General features: G+C 38.5%; 1 protein-coding gene across 5 annotated transcripts in view; it reads right to left on the reverse strand.

Annotated features, from left to right (window-relative positions):
- The window catches only part of Ubn2 (ubinuclein 2), an 86,827-nt gene that overhangs the window by 58,830 nt on the left and 13,127 nt on the right, over positions 1-14,870 (reverse strand). For all 5 annotated transcript variants that reach the window (XM_036180281.1, XM_036180279.1, XM_036180280.1 and 2 more), the window contains exons 3-6: positions 8,822-8,923; positions 6,934-7,068; positions 5,288-5,391; positions 4,177-4,666 (exon numbers count right to left, since the gene is read on the reverse strand). In XM_036180281.1, coding sequence (XP_036036174.1) covers positions 4,177-4,666; positions 5,288-5,391; positions 6,934-7,068; positions 8,822-8,923 — 831 coding nt within the window. The remainder of the gene's footprint in view (positions 1-4,176; positions 4,667-5,287; positions 5,392-6,933; positions 7,069-8,821; positions 8,924-14,870) is intronic.

The raw sequence follows: 14,870 nt of genomic DNA on the forward strand, positions 1-14,870 counted from the left end.
GAACAGTCATGAGAACAGCATCTGATTTTTCAATAGAGACTATAAAGCCAGAAGGGCTTGGGCAGATGTTTTACAAGTATGAATGACTACTGATTCCAGCACAGATTTATCTGTAATAATCAAAGGAGAAAGGAGAACCTGCCAAAATAAAAGGCAGGTTAAAGGAAATTATGATCACCAAGTCAGCCTCCCAAAGGATAAGGTCAAGTAATACTTTGGACAGAAGAGTTAGGCATATTCAAGAAGTAGTAATGAGAAAACCTAAGAAAAACAACAAAATCAACACAACCAACAGCAATCAATATACATCTTTCAAGAATAACTCTAAGCATCCAACTAAAAGACACAGGCTAGCAAAATGTTGCCTCCAAGAAACATATCTCACCACCAGAGATGGAAACCACTTCAAAGTGAAAGGATGAGCAAAAATACACCAAGAAGATAGTCTTCAAACTAAAAGAAAGAAGGACATTTCATACTGACCAAGGGGACAGTCCATCAAGACATTACAATCTTAAGTATATATGCACTAAATTTGGGTGCACTCATCTTTACAAAGCAAATACTTCTAGATGTAAAGTAACAGATTAACACACACACACACACACACACACACACACACACACAAACACACACACACACACACAAAATCAGTAGGTAGCTTCATGTAAAAAAAAATGAATAGAGAATTAGTTAAATGATATCATAGATCAAATGGATCTAACATATATGAACAGAACATTCTAACCCAAACACTAGATTGTATACATTCTCAGTAGATGGAACCTACACTAAAATATTGGGATACAAAATACATCTAATAAATGAAGAAAACTGAAATAATTTCTTGTATTTTATCTGACCACAGTGGAATAAAACTAGAGTATCAACAGAAAACAGACCACACATGGTGCAAAAACCTTTAATCCCACTGGCTGGAGAGATGGCTCAGCAGTTAAGAGCACTGGCTGATCTTCCAGACATCCTGAATTTAATTCCCAGCAACCACATGGTGGCTCACAACCATCTCTAGTGGGATCTGATGCCCTGTGTACATTCAGATAGAGCACTCATACACATAAAAATAAATAAATTTAAAACAACCTTTAATCACAGAAACTAGGGATATAAGGGACAAAACTCAACATAATAAAGGCAAAGACAACAAATCCACAGGCAACGTATGTTAAACAGAGACAAACTTGAAGCGGTTCCACTAAAATTAGGAACAAGACAAGGATGCTATTTTCTCAACAAGACAAGAAAAGGAGATAAAAAGGATACAGACAGGAAGGAATGAAGTCAAGTATCCTTATTTGCAGATGATATGATTCTATACATAAAGATCTTAGAGGCTTCACCACAAAACTCCTACACTAAGCGAAGTAGAAAGATACCAAATAAACACACAAAAATAAGGAGCCTTCCTATATACCAAAGAAAAACAAGCCAAGAAAGAAATCAGGGAAACAAAACCATTCACAACAACTTCAAAAAACAAAAATTCCAGACTAAATCTAACCAAGGATGTAAAACACTTGAACATTGAGTCACAGGAGAGAACTTTATAAATAGAACTCTGGTAGTGCAGGAATTAAGACAATCAACTGACAAATGGAACCTCATGAAAGTCAAGGGCACCATCATTCAAATAAAAAAGGCAGTCTGTAGAATGGGAAAAGACTTTTACCAGTGATACATCTGACAGAGAGTTGGTATCTAGGATATAGCTGGAAATAATCATTCTAAGGTAATCCAGACCCAGAAAGATACATGGTCTCTCTGTATTTGTGTATACTAGCTCTGAATTTTCAGATATGTGTTCAATTTGGAGTAACCACAGAAGTCAGGAAACTAGTAACTACAGTTCCAGGGGATCCAATGCTTTCTTCTGGCCACCATGGGCACCTGTACATATGTGCATACGTTCTCCATAATTAAAAATGAAATAGGAGCCGGGCAGTGGTGGTGCACGCCTTTAATCCCAGCACTCGGGAGGCAGAGCCAGCTGGATTTCTGTGAGTTCCAGGAAAGGTGCAAAGCTACACAGAGAAACCCTGTCTTGAAAAGCAGAAAAAACAAACAAACAAACAACAAGAAATAGGGGCCTGGAGAGATGGCTCGGTGGTTAAAGAGCACTGACACAGGACCCAGGTTCAAACCCCAGCACCCACAGGGAGCTTATGGCTGTCTGTAACTGCAAGATCTGACACCCTCACACAGACAAGCAGGCAGGCAAAACACCCATGCACATGAAATAAAAAATAAAAATAAATTGTTAAATAAATAAATAAAAATACAATCTTAAAAAAAAATAGCGCAGGCAATGAGCTCTTTTAGCACACTTCCTCCACTTTCTGGACTAAGGAAGGAAACTCAAGTAAGTGAGAACAGAGCAGCTATTAGTAAGTCACAACCTTAGAAGAAACATGAAGTAACAAAAATAGGAGTCAGCAAAACAGAGTCATCAATAAAACCAAAGGGCCAGTTGACAAAGAGAACTCTTACTTACATTGTGGAAGTGTACCTAAACTTGCTTGGTCCAAACTATTGTGACATGTAGTTGTTTATTTTGTTAATTATTTTTGCAGTTCCAAAAGATCAAGTCATGGACTTCTTATAACCTACCCAAAAGTTCTACCACTAACTGGGCAGTGGTGGTGCACAGGCAGGTTGATCTCTGAGTTTGGGGTCTACAGAGCAAGTTCCAGGGACAACCAGGGCTACACAGAAAAACACTGTCTAGGGTAAATTAAAATAAATAAACAAATAAACAAATAAATAAACAAATAAATAAATAAATAAATAAATAAATAAATAAATAAGAGTTCTACCCACAATGTGAGCCCCTAGTTATTTTTTGTTTTTTTCAAGACAGGGTTTCCCTGTGTAGTTTTCCCTGTGTGTGTATATTTTGGTGCCTGTCCTGGATCCTGTTCTGTGGACCAGGCTGGCCTCAAACTCACAGAGATCTGCCTGGCCCTGCCTCCTGAGTGCTGGGATTACAGGCATGCGCCACCACTGCCCAGCAAGCCCCTAGCTATTTTATGGTCAACTTTTCTAGCCAATCAGCAACTACAGTAAGCACTAGTTCTATCCCCCATGACAGCTGTCACATTAGGTTCCTCCTCAGACTTGGGACTCATTTGTTAATCTGACTGGCTACAAACTCAGTCTCACACATCCCCCTTTTATCTGAGATACAGAGTATTTTGTGTTCAATTTTGGCAGACCTGGCTTAAAATTATTTTTTATTACTTTGGCATGTTTGTCTGAATCCATGCTATATTTCAGCTATTTTGAATTTTCTTCCTGATTATAAAAGTAATATTAAACCAGGTATAATAGTGGATACTTGGAAGTTGGGACTGGAACTCACATTATTTTATATTCCTTACCCTTAGCAGAAGTAGCCATTGTTAAAATGGTATTTTTCTGGATTTTAATTCATGAATTTGAAGACATTTTTACTAAAAATCTTTCTGCATGGTGTAATGTATGGATTCCTCTTTACTGTGCATTTTTCTTCTATGATTTCTCCATTTAAACCATTCCTATGCTTGTACTCATTCTCTCTCATTTTTTGGTTTTGTTTTTTTGAGACAGGGTTTCACTGTGTAGCCCAGGCTGTCCTGGACTCACTCTGTAGACCAAGCTGGTCTCAAACTCACAGAGATCCGCCTGCCTTTGCCTTTGCCCTGCCGAGTGCTGGGATTGTATTTATTCTCTTAACTCTTTAAATGTCCTCTGACCTCTACCTGTGCACTATGAACATATGGGTACACACATTCACACACACACACACACACACACACACATATATACACACACAATAACCAAATATGAAGAAAACTTTATAAGGTAAGCTGAAACAAAAGAATCAGCTACAGAGATTAGAATGTGGTTCAGTGGTAGAGTGATTGTCTAATGTGCTTACAGCATTAGGTTCTATCCCCAGCACTAGAAGAAAAAAAAAAAAAAAATCAAGTGTATAGTAGTATATCCATGTTATAACTAGAGCTATTTAAATTTCAATAAAAACACTTATGTATATATAGCCAATGTCTACAAGAGGCTATGGAAGTTAAGTTGTTGGGACTGTGGATTGTTTTGTCTTCAAACTTTAAACTACATGTTTGTGCAGTGAATAAAAACCAAGAGCATCATTACACTTACTACACGAAGGTCCTCAATGCGTTTCTCAAGGAGCACAGGTAGACCATCTGGAAGTGTAGGTACCACCTTGGGCATAACCTGAGAGCTGAAGGTGGGCTGGGTGGTGTTCCCATTTTCTCCCCCTGACTCAGAGAGGGGGCTACCATCAGAAGCAGCATCCAGTAATCTGTCAAAGTCAAAGTCATCTAGCATCTCTAGGGCATTTTCAGCTTCCTGAAACAATTCGTGTTCATTTGTGCTAACAAAAATAGGGAGGTCTGGATCAGCACTGTTCAGACTTAAGTCTGGGATGTCATCCCCCAGGGCTGTGGCAGCACAAGAGGGCTTAGTCAGAGAGGAAGTTGATAGGGTCACAGGGATTTTAGGGCTAGATTCCTTCTTTAATGCATCCTTTTCTTTTTGAAATTTTCGTATCATCGCAGCCAGAGAAAGTGAATCTTTATATCGCTTCTTCTTTTTTTCAGACTTGTGTGAATTGAGAGCCACAACTCTGTGAAGGAAAAAAGATGGTTAGGCTATGTTATTTTAAAAGTTAATCCCGGGTTGGGGATTTAGCTCAGTGGTAGAGTGCTTGCCTAGCAAGCTCAAGGCCCTGGGTTCAATCCTCAGCTCAAAGAAAAAAAAAAAAATTTAATCCTCTATGTAAATGAGTAAAATAATTAAAATCTAAAATAATTAAAATAATCATATGTGAGACGGAAGAATAAAATAGTCTTTTTAGTTTCTTATTATACTTTCATGATAGCACCTTCAACATCTTCTGGATGATATGGCAGGGTTTCACATAGCCCATGCTGGCCTCAAACTCCTTACATAGCTTAGGATGTCCTTGAACTCCTGCTTCAATCTCCAAGTCCTAGAAATACAGATTTGTGCCACCACTTCTGGGTTAAGCTGGTTCTTTAAGATTAAAAAGTTGTAATAAACAAGATAGTCAATGAAAAATCTTTAAGTGCAATCTGAAACATTATACATCTCTAAGATGACAAAGCCTCCTGCTTATTAATAGTACCACAATATTAGACAACTAAATACATTAGTGGTGAATATATATTTCTAAAAGGAAATAATATTGTGGTACTAATTTCCTAACAGGCTTAATTTAGCATACCCTAATTGTTTGGGAACTTTTTTCCTTGGCTTCTTCTCTTTTTCCCCTTCCTCTTTCCGCTTCCGCTTCTTTACCTCAATATCATCTTCTTTTATCTTGGGAACCTGCAAAATGATAAGAGAATATATCATCCAAGTATCAATATTTTCCTCTTTGATCCAAATATATCCAAGTGTCAGTATTTTCCTCTTTGATGTTAGCAATACAGCATCTAAGGCAGGGATCTTTTTAAGTGTCTGTTAGAATTACTTAGTGAAAGTATAGGTTCTTGGGGTAGATGAGCACTCTTGCCTATGTTCTGTTGCTACTGTTGTGTATGTGTTTAGGTGTGCGAGTCCAGATGCATGTGAACCAGAGAGAGTCAATGGGTGCCTTCTTCATTGTTCTCCACCTTACTTCACACAGGCTTCTCATTGAACATGGAGCTCACCAATTAAGCTAAACTGGTTTGTGGGCAAGCCCAGATATCCTTCTGTCTGTGCCTCGCCAGTGTTTGGATTACAGGTGTGTGTGCTATCACAACAGGCTTTTAGATAGGCCCAATTTCAGTTCCTCATGCAATGGTGCAAACTACCAATTGAGCCATCTCACCAGCCTCTCAATCTGACTTTGATGAAGTTCACTGGGCCTTAGAGTTTACATTTTATGGTACACATAAAGTCTTTGACTCCACAGAGGAAACACCTGTGGACAATATTCATTTCTCAGCTACAGTACAACAAAAGAAGTCATTACAAATTGGTATGAGGGAAGCTAACGGCTAAGAATGGCTTTTGTACAAAAAATCCTACTTTCTTGTTTGCCTGTTTTGCTGTTTTAATTTTTGGAGACAATATCTCACACTAGCCCTGGCTGGCTATGTAGACTAGGCTGACCTTGAACTCACTTAAGATCCACTTGCTTCTGCCACCCAAATGCTGGGATTAAATACTATGTTTGTTTTTTTGTTTTTTTTTTTCTCTTTTAAATAGTGTGGCAATTAAATCCAGGGCCTTCTGCATAGGAAGTAAGCAGTCTACAATTAAGCTATCTCCCCAGCCCACACCAATATAATTTTAAACATATAATTAAAAAGTTCACCAAACAACAGTATTTTACTTTTCCTTATGTTCATGGTTGTGGCACAAATAACATTCAAAAAGTCTAACCTGAGGCCAAGTGTGGTGGCACAGGTCTTTAGTCCCAGCACTCAGAAGGCAGGTAGATCTCTGTGAGTTTGAAGTCAGCCTGATCTATACAGTAAGTTACAGCCAGGGCTACAGTGTGAGACAATGTCTCCAAAAAAAAAAGAACTTCTGGGCGCCAGCAATGATAGCTCAGCAGGTAAAAATACTTGCCATGCAAGCCTGATGGTTTAAGTTCAATACTCAGAGCTCATGGTGGAATGAGAAATCCAATTCTCAAAAGTATGGCATACACATGCCCACACTCATATATATACATACACATATACATATATATACATATAATAGTAAGAAAGGAATAATTAAAAAAATATCCTGGTGTAGCTTAGAAATAGAATGCTTATTTAATATACAAGAACTCCTGAGCTCAATTTTCAGCACAGCAAAAATGTAAAAAAAATAAAACAGAAGGCATACAATATTAATTTTATGTTCTCCATACTGCTGAGATGTCAAACTCACCTTGGGCTTGTGCTTTTGGTTATCTGTAATATCATCTTCTTCAGTGTCTGAAGCTTGGCGAAACTGAAGAGTGCCAGTGTTGATGTAGAAGCCTCCATATTTTGTTGTTAGAGAAGCAGGGACTAATTCGTCATACTAGAGCAAAAAAAAAAGTTTCAAATATATTCTCTTGTCTATAAGTCTATAAACATGTCAAAGAACAACTTTTACTAACAATTTCCTTAAATACTAACTGAAAATGCAGTAATCCCACTACTGGGCACACTCCCAATGGGCACGGAAACAAAGAAATGTTATGCTTCTGTGCTTACAGCAGCATCATTTGTAAAAGCCAAGACACTGAACAACCTAAGTGTCTATCAGCAAATGAATGGAATATTAATATACGGTGTATTTATTTATACAATAAAACATTATTTGGCATTAAAAAAGAAAGTCAGAGCTGCTGGGTGTGGTAGCATATGTCTTCAGTCCCACCACTAGGGAGGTGAAGGTAGGTGGATCTCTTTGAGTTCAAGGCCAGCCAGGTCTATAGAATGAGTTCAAGGACAACTAGAGCTCCATAGTGAGACCCTATCTTCAAAACAAAGGTCAGAAAATGCTGCCATTTTCAATGTGTAGAAGACATTATGTTAAGTGAAATAAGCCGGCACAGAGATATCAATATCACACACTATCCTTTGTATATGGACTCTAAATATGCTGAATTTATAAAGTTAAGACTAGAATGTCAGACAGCAGAAGTTTGGGATGAGGGCAGAAAGAGATGAGAGAGACACTGGTTAATGAACTTTATATTCAAAATGTTCTCATCTGTGAGTTACAGGACAACCAGGGCTACACAGAGAAACCCAAGACTAGAAAAAGAAAAACAAACAAATAAATATTATTTCTTAGTTTGGGCAAGGAGTAATGATTTCTCCAGGAATTAATGCTAACGACATACCTGAAAATAAGCAACTATTAGTGTCACAAGATTCTCGTAGGATCTGAAAGCTCACAAACTACATGTAGCAGTCTACCACCTTATTGCCAAACAAGGACTTGCAGCCAAGCTCAGACTAACAGTTTGTCACCCCGTCTACCAGAAATGAATTTTGCTTTTTCTAACTGGTGGGAAAAGCATCAGATTAAGTATAATATGATGCATGAAAATTACATGAGTTTAAATATCACAGTCTCCCAGTAAAGTTTTACTCTTAACAATGCCACACTAACTCCTTACATATTCTCTATGACTGCTCTCATTCTGCAGTAAGAAAACAGCTGTAATAGATACCATATGACCCACAGTCTAAAATATTTACTGCACGGCCCTTATAGTTTGCCAAAGCCTGGCCTATGAAAAAGTAACAACTGACCATGAACAAGTCAACATTACAAAAATGTCAATCTATAGTATTTAAAAATAAACAACAAAAAAACGCTGGGCGGTGGTGACACATGCCTTTAATCGGGAGTTCGAGGCCAGCCTGGTCTACAGAGTGAGATCCAGGAAAGGCACAAAGCTACACAAGAGAAACCCTGTCTCAAAAAAAAAAAAAAAAAAAACAAAAAACAAAACAAAACAAAACAAAAAAAACACAAAAAAACACCTTCAATCTATAAAAACAGCTTTTAAAAGCACAAATAAAAACATCCACTGAAATATTTTGTTAAGCCGGGCAGTGGTGGCGCACGCCTTTAATCTCAGCACTTGGGAGGCAGAGGCAGGCGGATCTCTGTGAGTTCGAGGCCAGCCTGGTCTACCAAGCGAGTTCCAGGAAAGGCGCAAAGCTACACAAAGAAACCCTGTCTCAGAAAAAAACAAAACAAAACAAATATTTTGTTACTTAGCCTTGACTTCTATTGCCAAGAGTTTACTGCCATATGAAAGATATATACTCACAGCCTCTGAGTTATCAATAAATGGATCTGTCTCATCATAGCCAAAGCCTATATCAATTAAATCTTGTAGCCGATCCTTCCGGTGTTTACGGACTTTTCCACCCTGCAAAGAAGAAACAGATTAGATTATTCAGTACCTGTACTGTTTCCATAAATTTAAAAACACCTAGTAGAAGAATTCACATAATTTTTGTAGAGAAGCCCTTTGTAGGCAACTGGGTCTCCCCACACCTTGCACGTAAACTACACTTAGTGACTGCTACCTCAGAACAGAACAAGCCAGACAAAGTAGCTGTGAGGTGGAAAATCTGTCAACACTTCCTCAGCCACAGTCAGCACTATCAATGGTCAATCAATTGATGGCATCTATCCTTGACATAGTAAAAATTACCATTCAACTCTGTAGTCTTCCTTTCAACAGTCTGTAACCCTGATTCAGCCAGGAGGCTACAAAATAAGTGCTCAGTGTTCTTCAGAGCCATCATGATTACGAAAGCCAAGGGAAATATTAAGAAACAGTCAATCTTGCTGGACATAGTGGCACACACCTTTAATCCACACGTTTGGGAAGCAGAGGCAGATAGATCTCTGAGTTCAAGGCAGCCTGGTCTATATAATGAGTTCTAAGATGGCTAGAGCTACCCTGTTTCCAAAAAAGAATAGAAAAACAGTCGATCTAGATAAGCTTAAGGAGAGAACTCATTCTCAAAGTTATCTTCTGACCTCCACATTTGCCACATGCATGAGAAAGTGGCACATGTGCACACAGACACTAAATAAAAATTTCTCTTTAAAAATAATTTTTACATCTTGTATGTATGAATGTTTTGCCTGCATATGTATATGCACACGTGCATGCCTGGTTCCCCTCAGAAGTCAGAAGAGAACATTGGATTTTCTGAAATTGGAGTTAATTACAGATGCTAAGAACCTAACCTGTACCATTTGTAAGATCAACAAGGGATCTTAATTAATCACTGAGTCATTTCTCTCCAGTCCTTCTTTTTTATTTTTAGTTGTATGTGTGTTGTGTGCCTGTGTGTGGATATATGTTTACACACACATATACATGTATATATGTATGTATGCATGCATGTGCAGGTGCCCTCAGGAGACAGAAGAGGGTATCAGATCCTCTAGAACTGGTATTACAGAGTTGTCAGCTACCTGATGTAAATGCTGGAATCCAAATTCAGGTGCTCTTCAAGAGCACTACATTCTCTTAACCACTGAGCCAGCTCTCCAGCTCCCAAAAATTATTCTTAAAGTTATACCTAAATGTTATATAGTTACACACATAGACATACAGGAATATGAAAAACAAGTTATACCTAAATGTTATATAGCTACACACATAGACATACAGGAATAGGAAAAACAAGCATAGACAGGAACTGACAAAGTCAGATCAAGATCTGTGTCTAGCCTATTCTCAAGTGTGCTGTGCCAAGATCCACTCTCCAGTTCTGATGACTGCAGTTATGTATGTGAGGTACAACCCCTGGGAGTATCTAGCTGGGTGATGAGAACAAGAGTCTCTTCTACTATATTTGAAACTTGTCAACCTATAATTATTTTTAAATGAAATGTTTCTAAAGCAAAACAAACCAGTTCTTGGAGATTGCATTATTCAAGTTATACCTTATTTTGACCCTGGCTGATCACAGCATAAAGAGCTCATTATATCTCAGATAGAAAATGCTACTTGAACTCCCGAAGTTCCATATAAGCTAGGGATAAGCAGTTTAAACAGGAAGCAGCCTTCTGCTGGTACCATGAACACAAACAAGTATGTGAGTTCTGCTTCTAAGCCTCATTTTGGATATTTATATTTACAGATTCAAATCTAACTATGATTTGTAAGCATCCCTGCACCATCTTTCCATCCTGTTCCTCTTTCTAGTCAGTGACAGGGGAAAGGAAAGCAAGGAAAAGAAGAGGGAAGAGGAGGAACATGAAACTGTGCCAAGGATCAAGCCTATCAACATGTTCCTTCCAGGCCACAGCGGGCTTTGCAGAAAGGAACAAGGGAGATGCGAACCTCTACTGCCGCTTGGTTCCAGTTTTCACAATGTGGACTTCAATGCAAATTAAGTGTTTAAAGATTGATGCAGGCAATGTGTCTTTAGTAAAAACTAAATGCAAAGACAATGGTGCTTGAGGGGGAAAGGGCTATCCTGGAATATGACCAATGTCTCTAAGGTAGTGCCTCCCTTCAGGCTAACTTCCAAAGGTAATCCTAACTAAATGCTGTCTGCCATATATACTGAACTAAAACATCTAACTTGTTTCAATCCATGCCCAACCCCCAAAAAACCTCAGTGGGGAATAGTTAATAAATCAAATGGGGTTAACAACACCTATTTCATCTACTACATTATAAACTTCAAGATTTTAGAAAATGGAGGAGGATGGACTCATCAGACACTGCTGGAAAGGCCTCATCAACCAACCTTTCTGGAAAGCCATGTGAAAGCCTCTGTAAAATATGTAATATAAATTACATTTTCCTTCTTTTGCTTATTTCCAAATTTCCTAGGTATGAATCATTACTATCAAAATGGGAATGTGTTAAAACTTTTTAAATTTTCATCTTATTTAACCAGTAATTCTACTAAAAATTACATACTATATTTCAAATCACTAAAGATTTGAGAGTATCTGTTAAGGCAGAGTGCATGCTTAGCATATGTGCAGTCCTGAATCTCTTTCTTGCAGTCCTCCCAAACCATGTTAGGAACTTAAGCTATAGAGAGCATGCCTGTAATTCTAGTCCTTGGGAAGCAGAGACAAGAAAACTGAAAATTCAATGCCACTCTTCTACACAGTAAGTTTAAGAAAGCAATATGTTAAAATATCAGACATGACTGAGTTCTTTTAAAGCTTTTGTTTATTCTTATTTTATGCATCTGAATGTTTTGCTGCATGTATACCTGTGTACCATGGGCATGCCTGGTGCCCACAAAGTCCAGAAAGTGGCACTGAATCCTCTGGAACTGGAGTTCTAGACAGCTATAAGCTGCCATATTGGTGCTGGGAACTCAACCCAGGTCCTCTGTAAGAGCATCAAGTGCTCTTCACACCACTGAGCCATCTTTCTAGCCCCCAGAATTTAAGAACTTATCCCCAAAGAACTAAAACAAGATAACCACTTTAAGCAATTTACCAAGCACCCACAGGTGCCAGCCTTTATGGACTGAATGGTACTGTAGCCAGAAGGAAGATTAATGACTACACCAATTATAAACAGTAAAAAGGTAAATTACATGAAGGTTGTATGGAGTGCTTTCTAACAGATGACTAGACAAGTCTTTCCTAAGACATTTATTGTGAGATAAGACAAATGCAGCTAGCTATACACTTGTGGAAGCCCTTGAGTAACTCCAGATAAAAGCTTAACAGACATCACTTGGGGAACAAATCTAATTAAACTAGTTTCAAAGGAAAAAGTGAAGCAATCTCAACATCAGCAGTTACTGGAGGCATAAAGTGTGTATTTAACTCCCCTAATATGTAATTAGACCATGACGACAACAGCTACTGGTCACTGAGTGCAGATCTGCACCAGATCTTACCCTACGCACATCCATCTTTTATTTCACATTCCACAAAAAAGCAAAAAACAAAAACAAAACAAAAAAACCCACAGCTTAGAAAGGAGAGGTAACTTTTCGACGGTCACAAAGACTTGTTTCTATCTAGAAGAGTTGTAGAAGTTACAGAGCTTGTGGGGTCACTTTTTAGCTAGAGCCTTCAACTCAGTATCAGAATTCAAATCAGTGTCCACTGCCACATGTCTCCAGGTTAGCTTCTCCCACACAGTTCCCCAACGGTTTCACGCTTACTGTTGTGCGCTAATGAGATGGCTCAGAGGTTAGAGAAGCTTGCATACAAATTTAATTCTCCGATTCCACTCATGGCAGGAGAAACATGACTCCCAAGAGCTATCCTCTGACCTTCACCTACTCAAGAGCACACATACTTCATTACCTGATAAAATTAAAAGTGAAAATACCAAGTGTTAAAAAGGATATGGAGGAACTCAACATCTCTTATTTCACGTGTGGAGATAGCAAGGGATATAATAGGCAGGTGTGAATCCTACACTTATCATTCCAGCACCTGGGGAAGCTGGAACAGGAAGATCATGAGTTTGAGACTAGCCTTGACTATAGAGTAAGATAGTGCCTCAGAAACAATAACAAAAACAAACAAACACAAAACAGGCCAGGCATGATAGCACATGCCTTTAATCCCAGCACTCAGAATGAAGAAGAAGAAGGATCTCTGTGAGTTCTTGAGGCCTGCTTGGTCTACATAGGCGTTCACAGCCAGGACTACACAGAAATACCCTGTCTCAAAAACGAAACAAAATAAAACAAACAACTAAAGTAATACAGCCACTTTGTAAGAAGGGACACAGTGCTACATGTATGTAACACCAGTGCAGGGAGGAAAGAGGAAGAGAGATCCCAGAGCTCACTAGCCAGCCAGTCTAGCCAATCAGTTCAGTAAAAGATCCTGCCTCAGAAAGTAAGATCCTGCCTTCATACACACCTGGGAGCACACATGTGCACATAACAAACACAAACATGCATAGCACATGAAAAAGAGAATACACAGTAAAAATGTGTGGTCTTTTTTCCTTTCACATTATTTCTGGGTGGGTCCATAATACAACACACATGTGAAAGCCAGAGGACAACCTGCAAAAGGTGGTTTTCTTCTACCATGTAGAAGGTCATCTGGCTTGGCAGCATGTGCTTTTACCTGCCAGCCATTTCACTGCCCACACATTTATTTAAGATAAGCTATCATGCCAAGCAGTAGTGCCATATGCCTTTAATCCCAGCACTCAGGAGGCAGGGGCAGGCAGATACCTAAGTTTGAGGCTAGTCTGGTCTATAGAGCTAGTTCCAGGACAGCCAGGGCTACATAAAGAATTCCTGTCTCGGAAAAAAACAAAAACAAAACAACAGAAAGGTAAGTTATTACTACATAGCCCTACGCTACCTTTGAACTTACTACATATCCCAAGAATGACCTGAACAACTGTGACAATCCTCCTGCCTCAATTTCCCAAGTGCTGAGGTTACAGAATATGAGCCACCACGCCTAGATTGAAAATGTATGTTAATATAAAATGTATACTGTGAATTTTTTAGAGCAGCTTTATGGGTAACAGTCAAAATCTAAAAACTAGGGCCAGTGAGATGGTCTTCCGTGTGGAGATGCTCTGCAGCCAAGTCTGGTGACTTGAGTTCAATCCAGGAAATCAGCTCCTGCAGGTTATCCTCTGACCTCCACATGAGCAGAAAATAGGAAAATGTTCTATAAAAATAAATAAAAAACCTCAAACTCTGAAAACATCACAGTATCTTTCATGTGCTGGAGGAATGCAACACTGGAATACTCACTGACACATAAGACACACATATGACTCTCAAAGGCACCATACTAAACCAAAAGCCACACACAGGAAAAGTTCATTTACAGGAAATTCTAGAAAAACAAAAACTTACAGAAACAAAACAGTCAAGGAGGTAGGGCTGTCTGTGGGGAAATAAAACACACCACGATTCTAGTGGCACTTACAGACTATATGCATTTATTAAAATTTACCAAGTTGTACAACTAAAATTATTACGTTGTAGTTAAATGATACCTCAATAATTTTCATCTTCAAAGTCTGTCATTATTCTTTTTTTTCTTTCTTCTCTACCTACCTTCCTCAATCTCTCCCTTCTTATATTTTAATTTTTGCTAGAGTTGGGGTCAAAACAAGGATTATTATTTCTTTCTACTTCAAGTCTCTCTCACAAGGACCTTCGTTTGTAGGTTTGTCACACCTTCAGCTTCCTTCCCATTCTAACTGTCAGGTCTAGAAAGGTTGGTCACTGTTTTTACCTAAATGTATTCAATCCCTTGGTTTGCCTCATCTCCCTCAAGTTTACCCTTACTACATTCTAATGACTATTTCAAAAATACAACTCCCTATAATCTTCTGTCTCAGAAACATCCTTATTATAAGACAAAACCAAAAGCCTTAA

This window comes from Onychomys torridus, chromosome 3, assembly GCF_903995425.1.
Source record: "Onychomys torridus chromosome 3, mOncTor1.1, whole genome shotgun sequence".
In the NCBI taxonomy this organism is placed as follows: domain Eukaryota; kingdom Metazoa; phylum Chordata; class Mammalia; order Rodentia; family Cricetidae; genus Onychomys; species Onychomys torridus.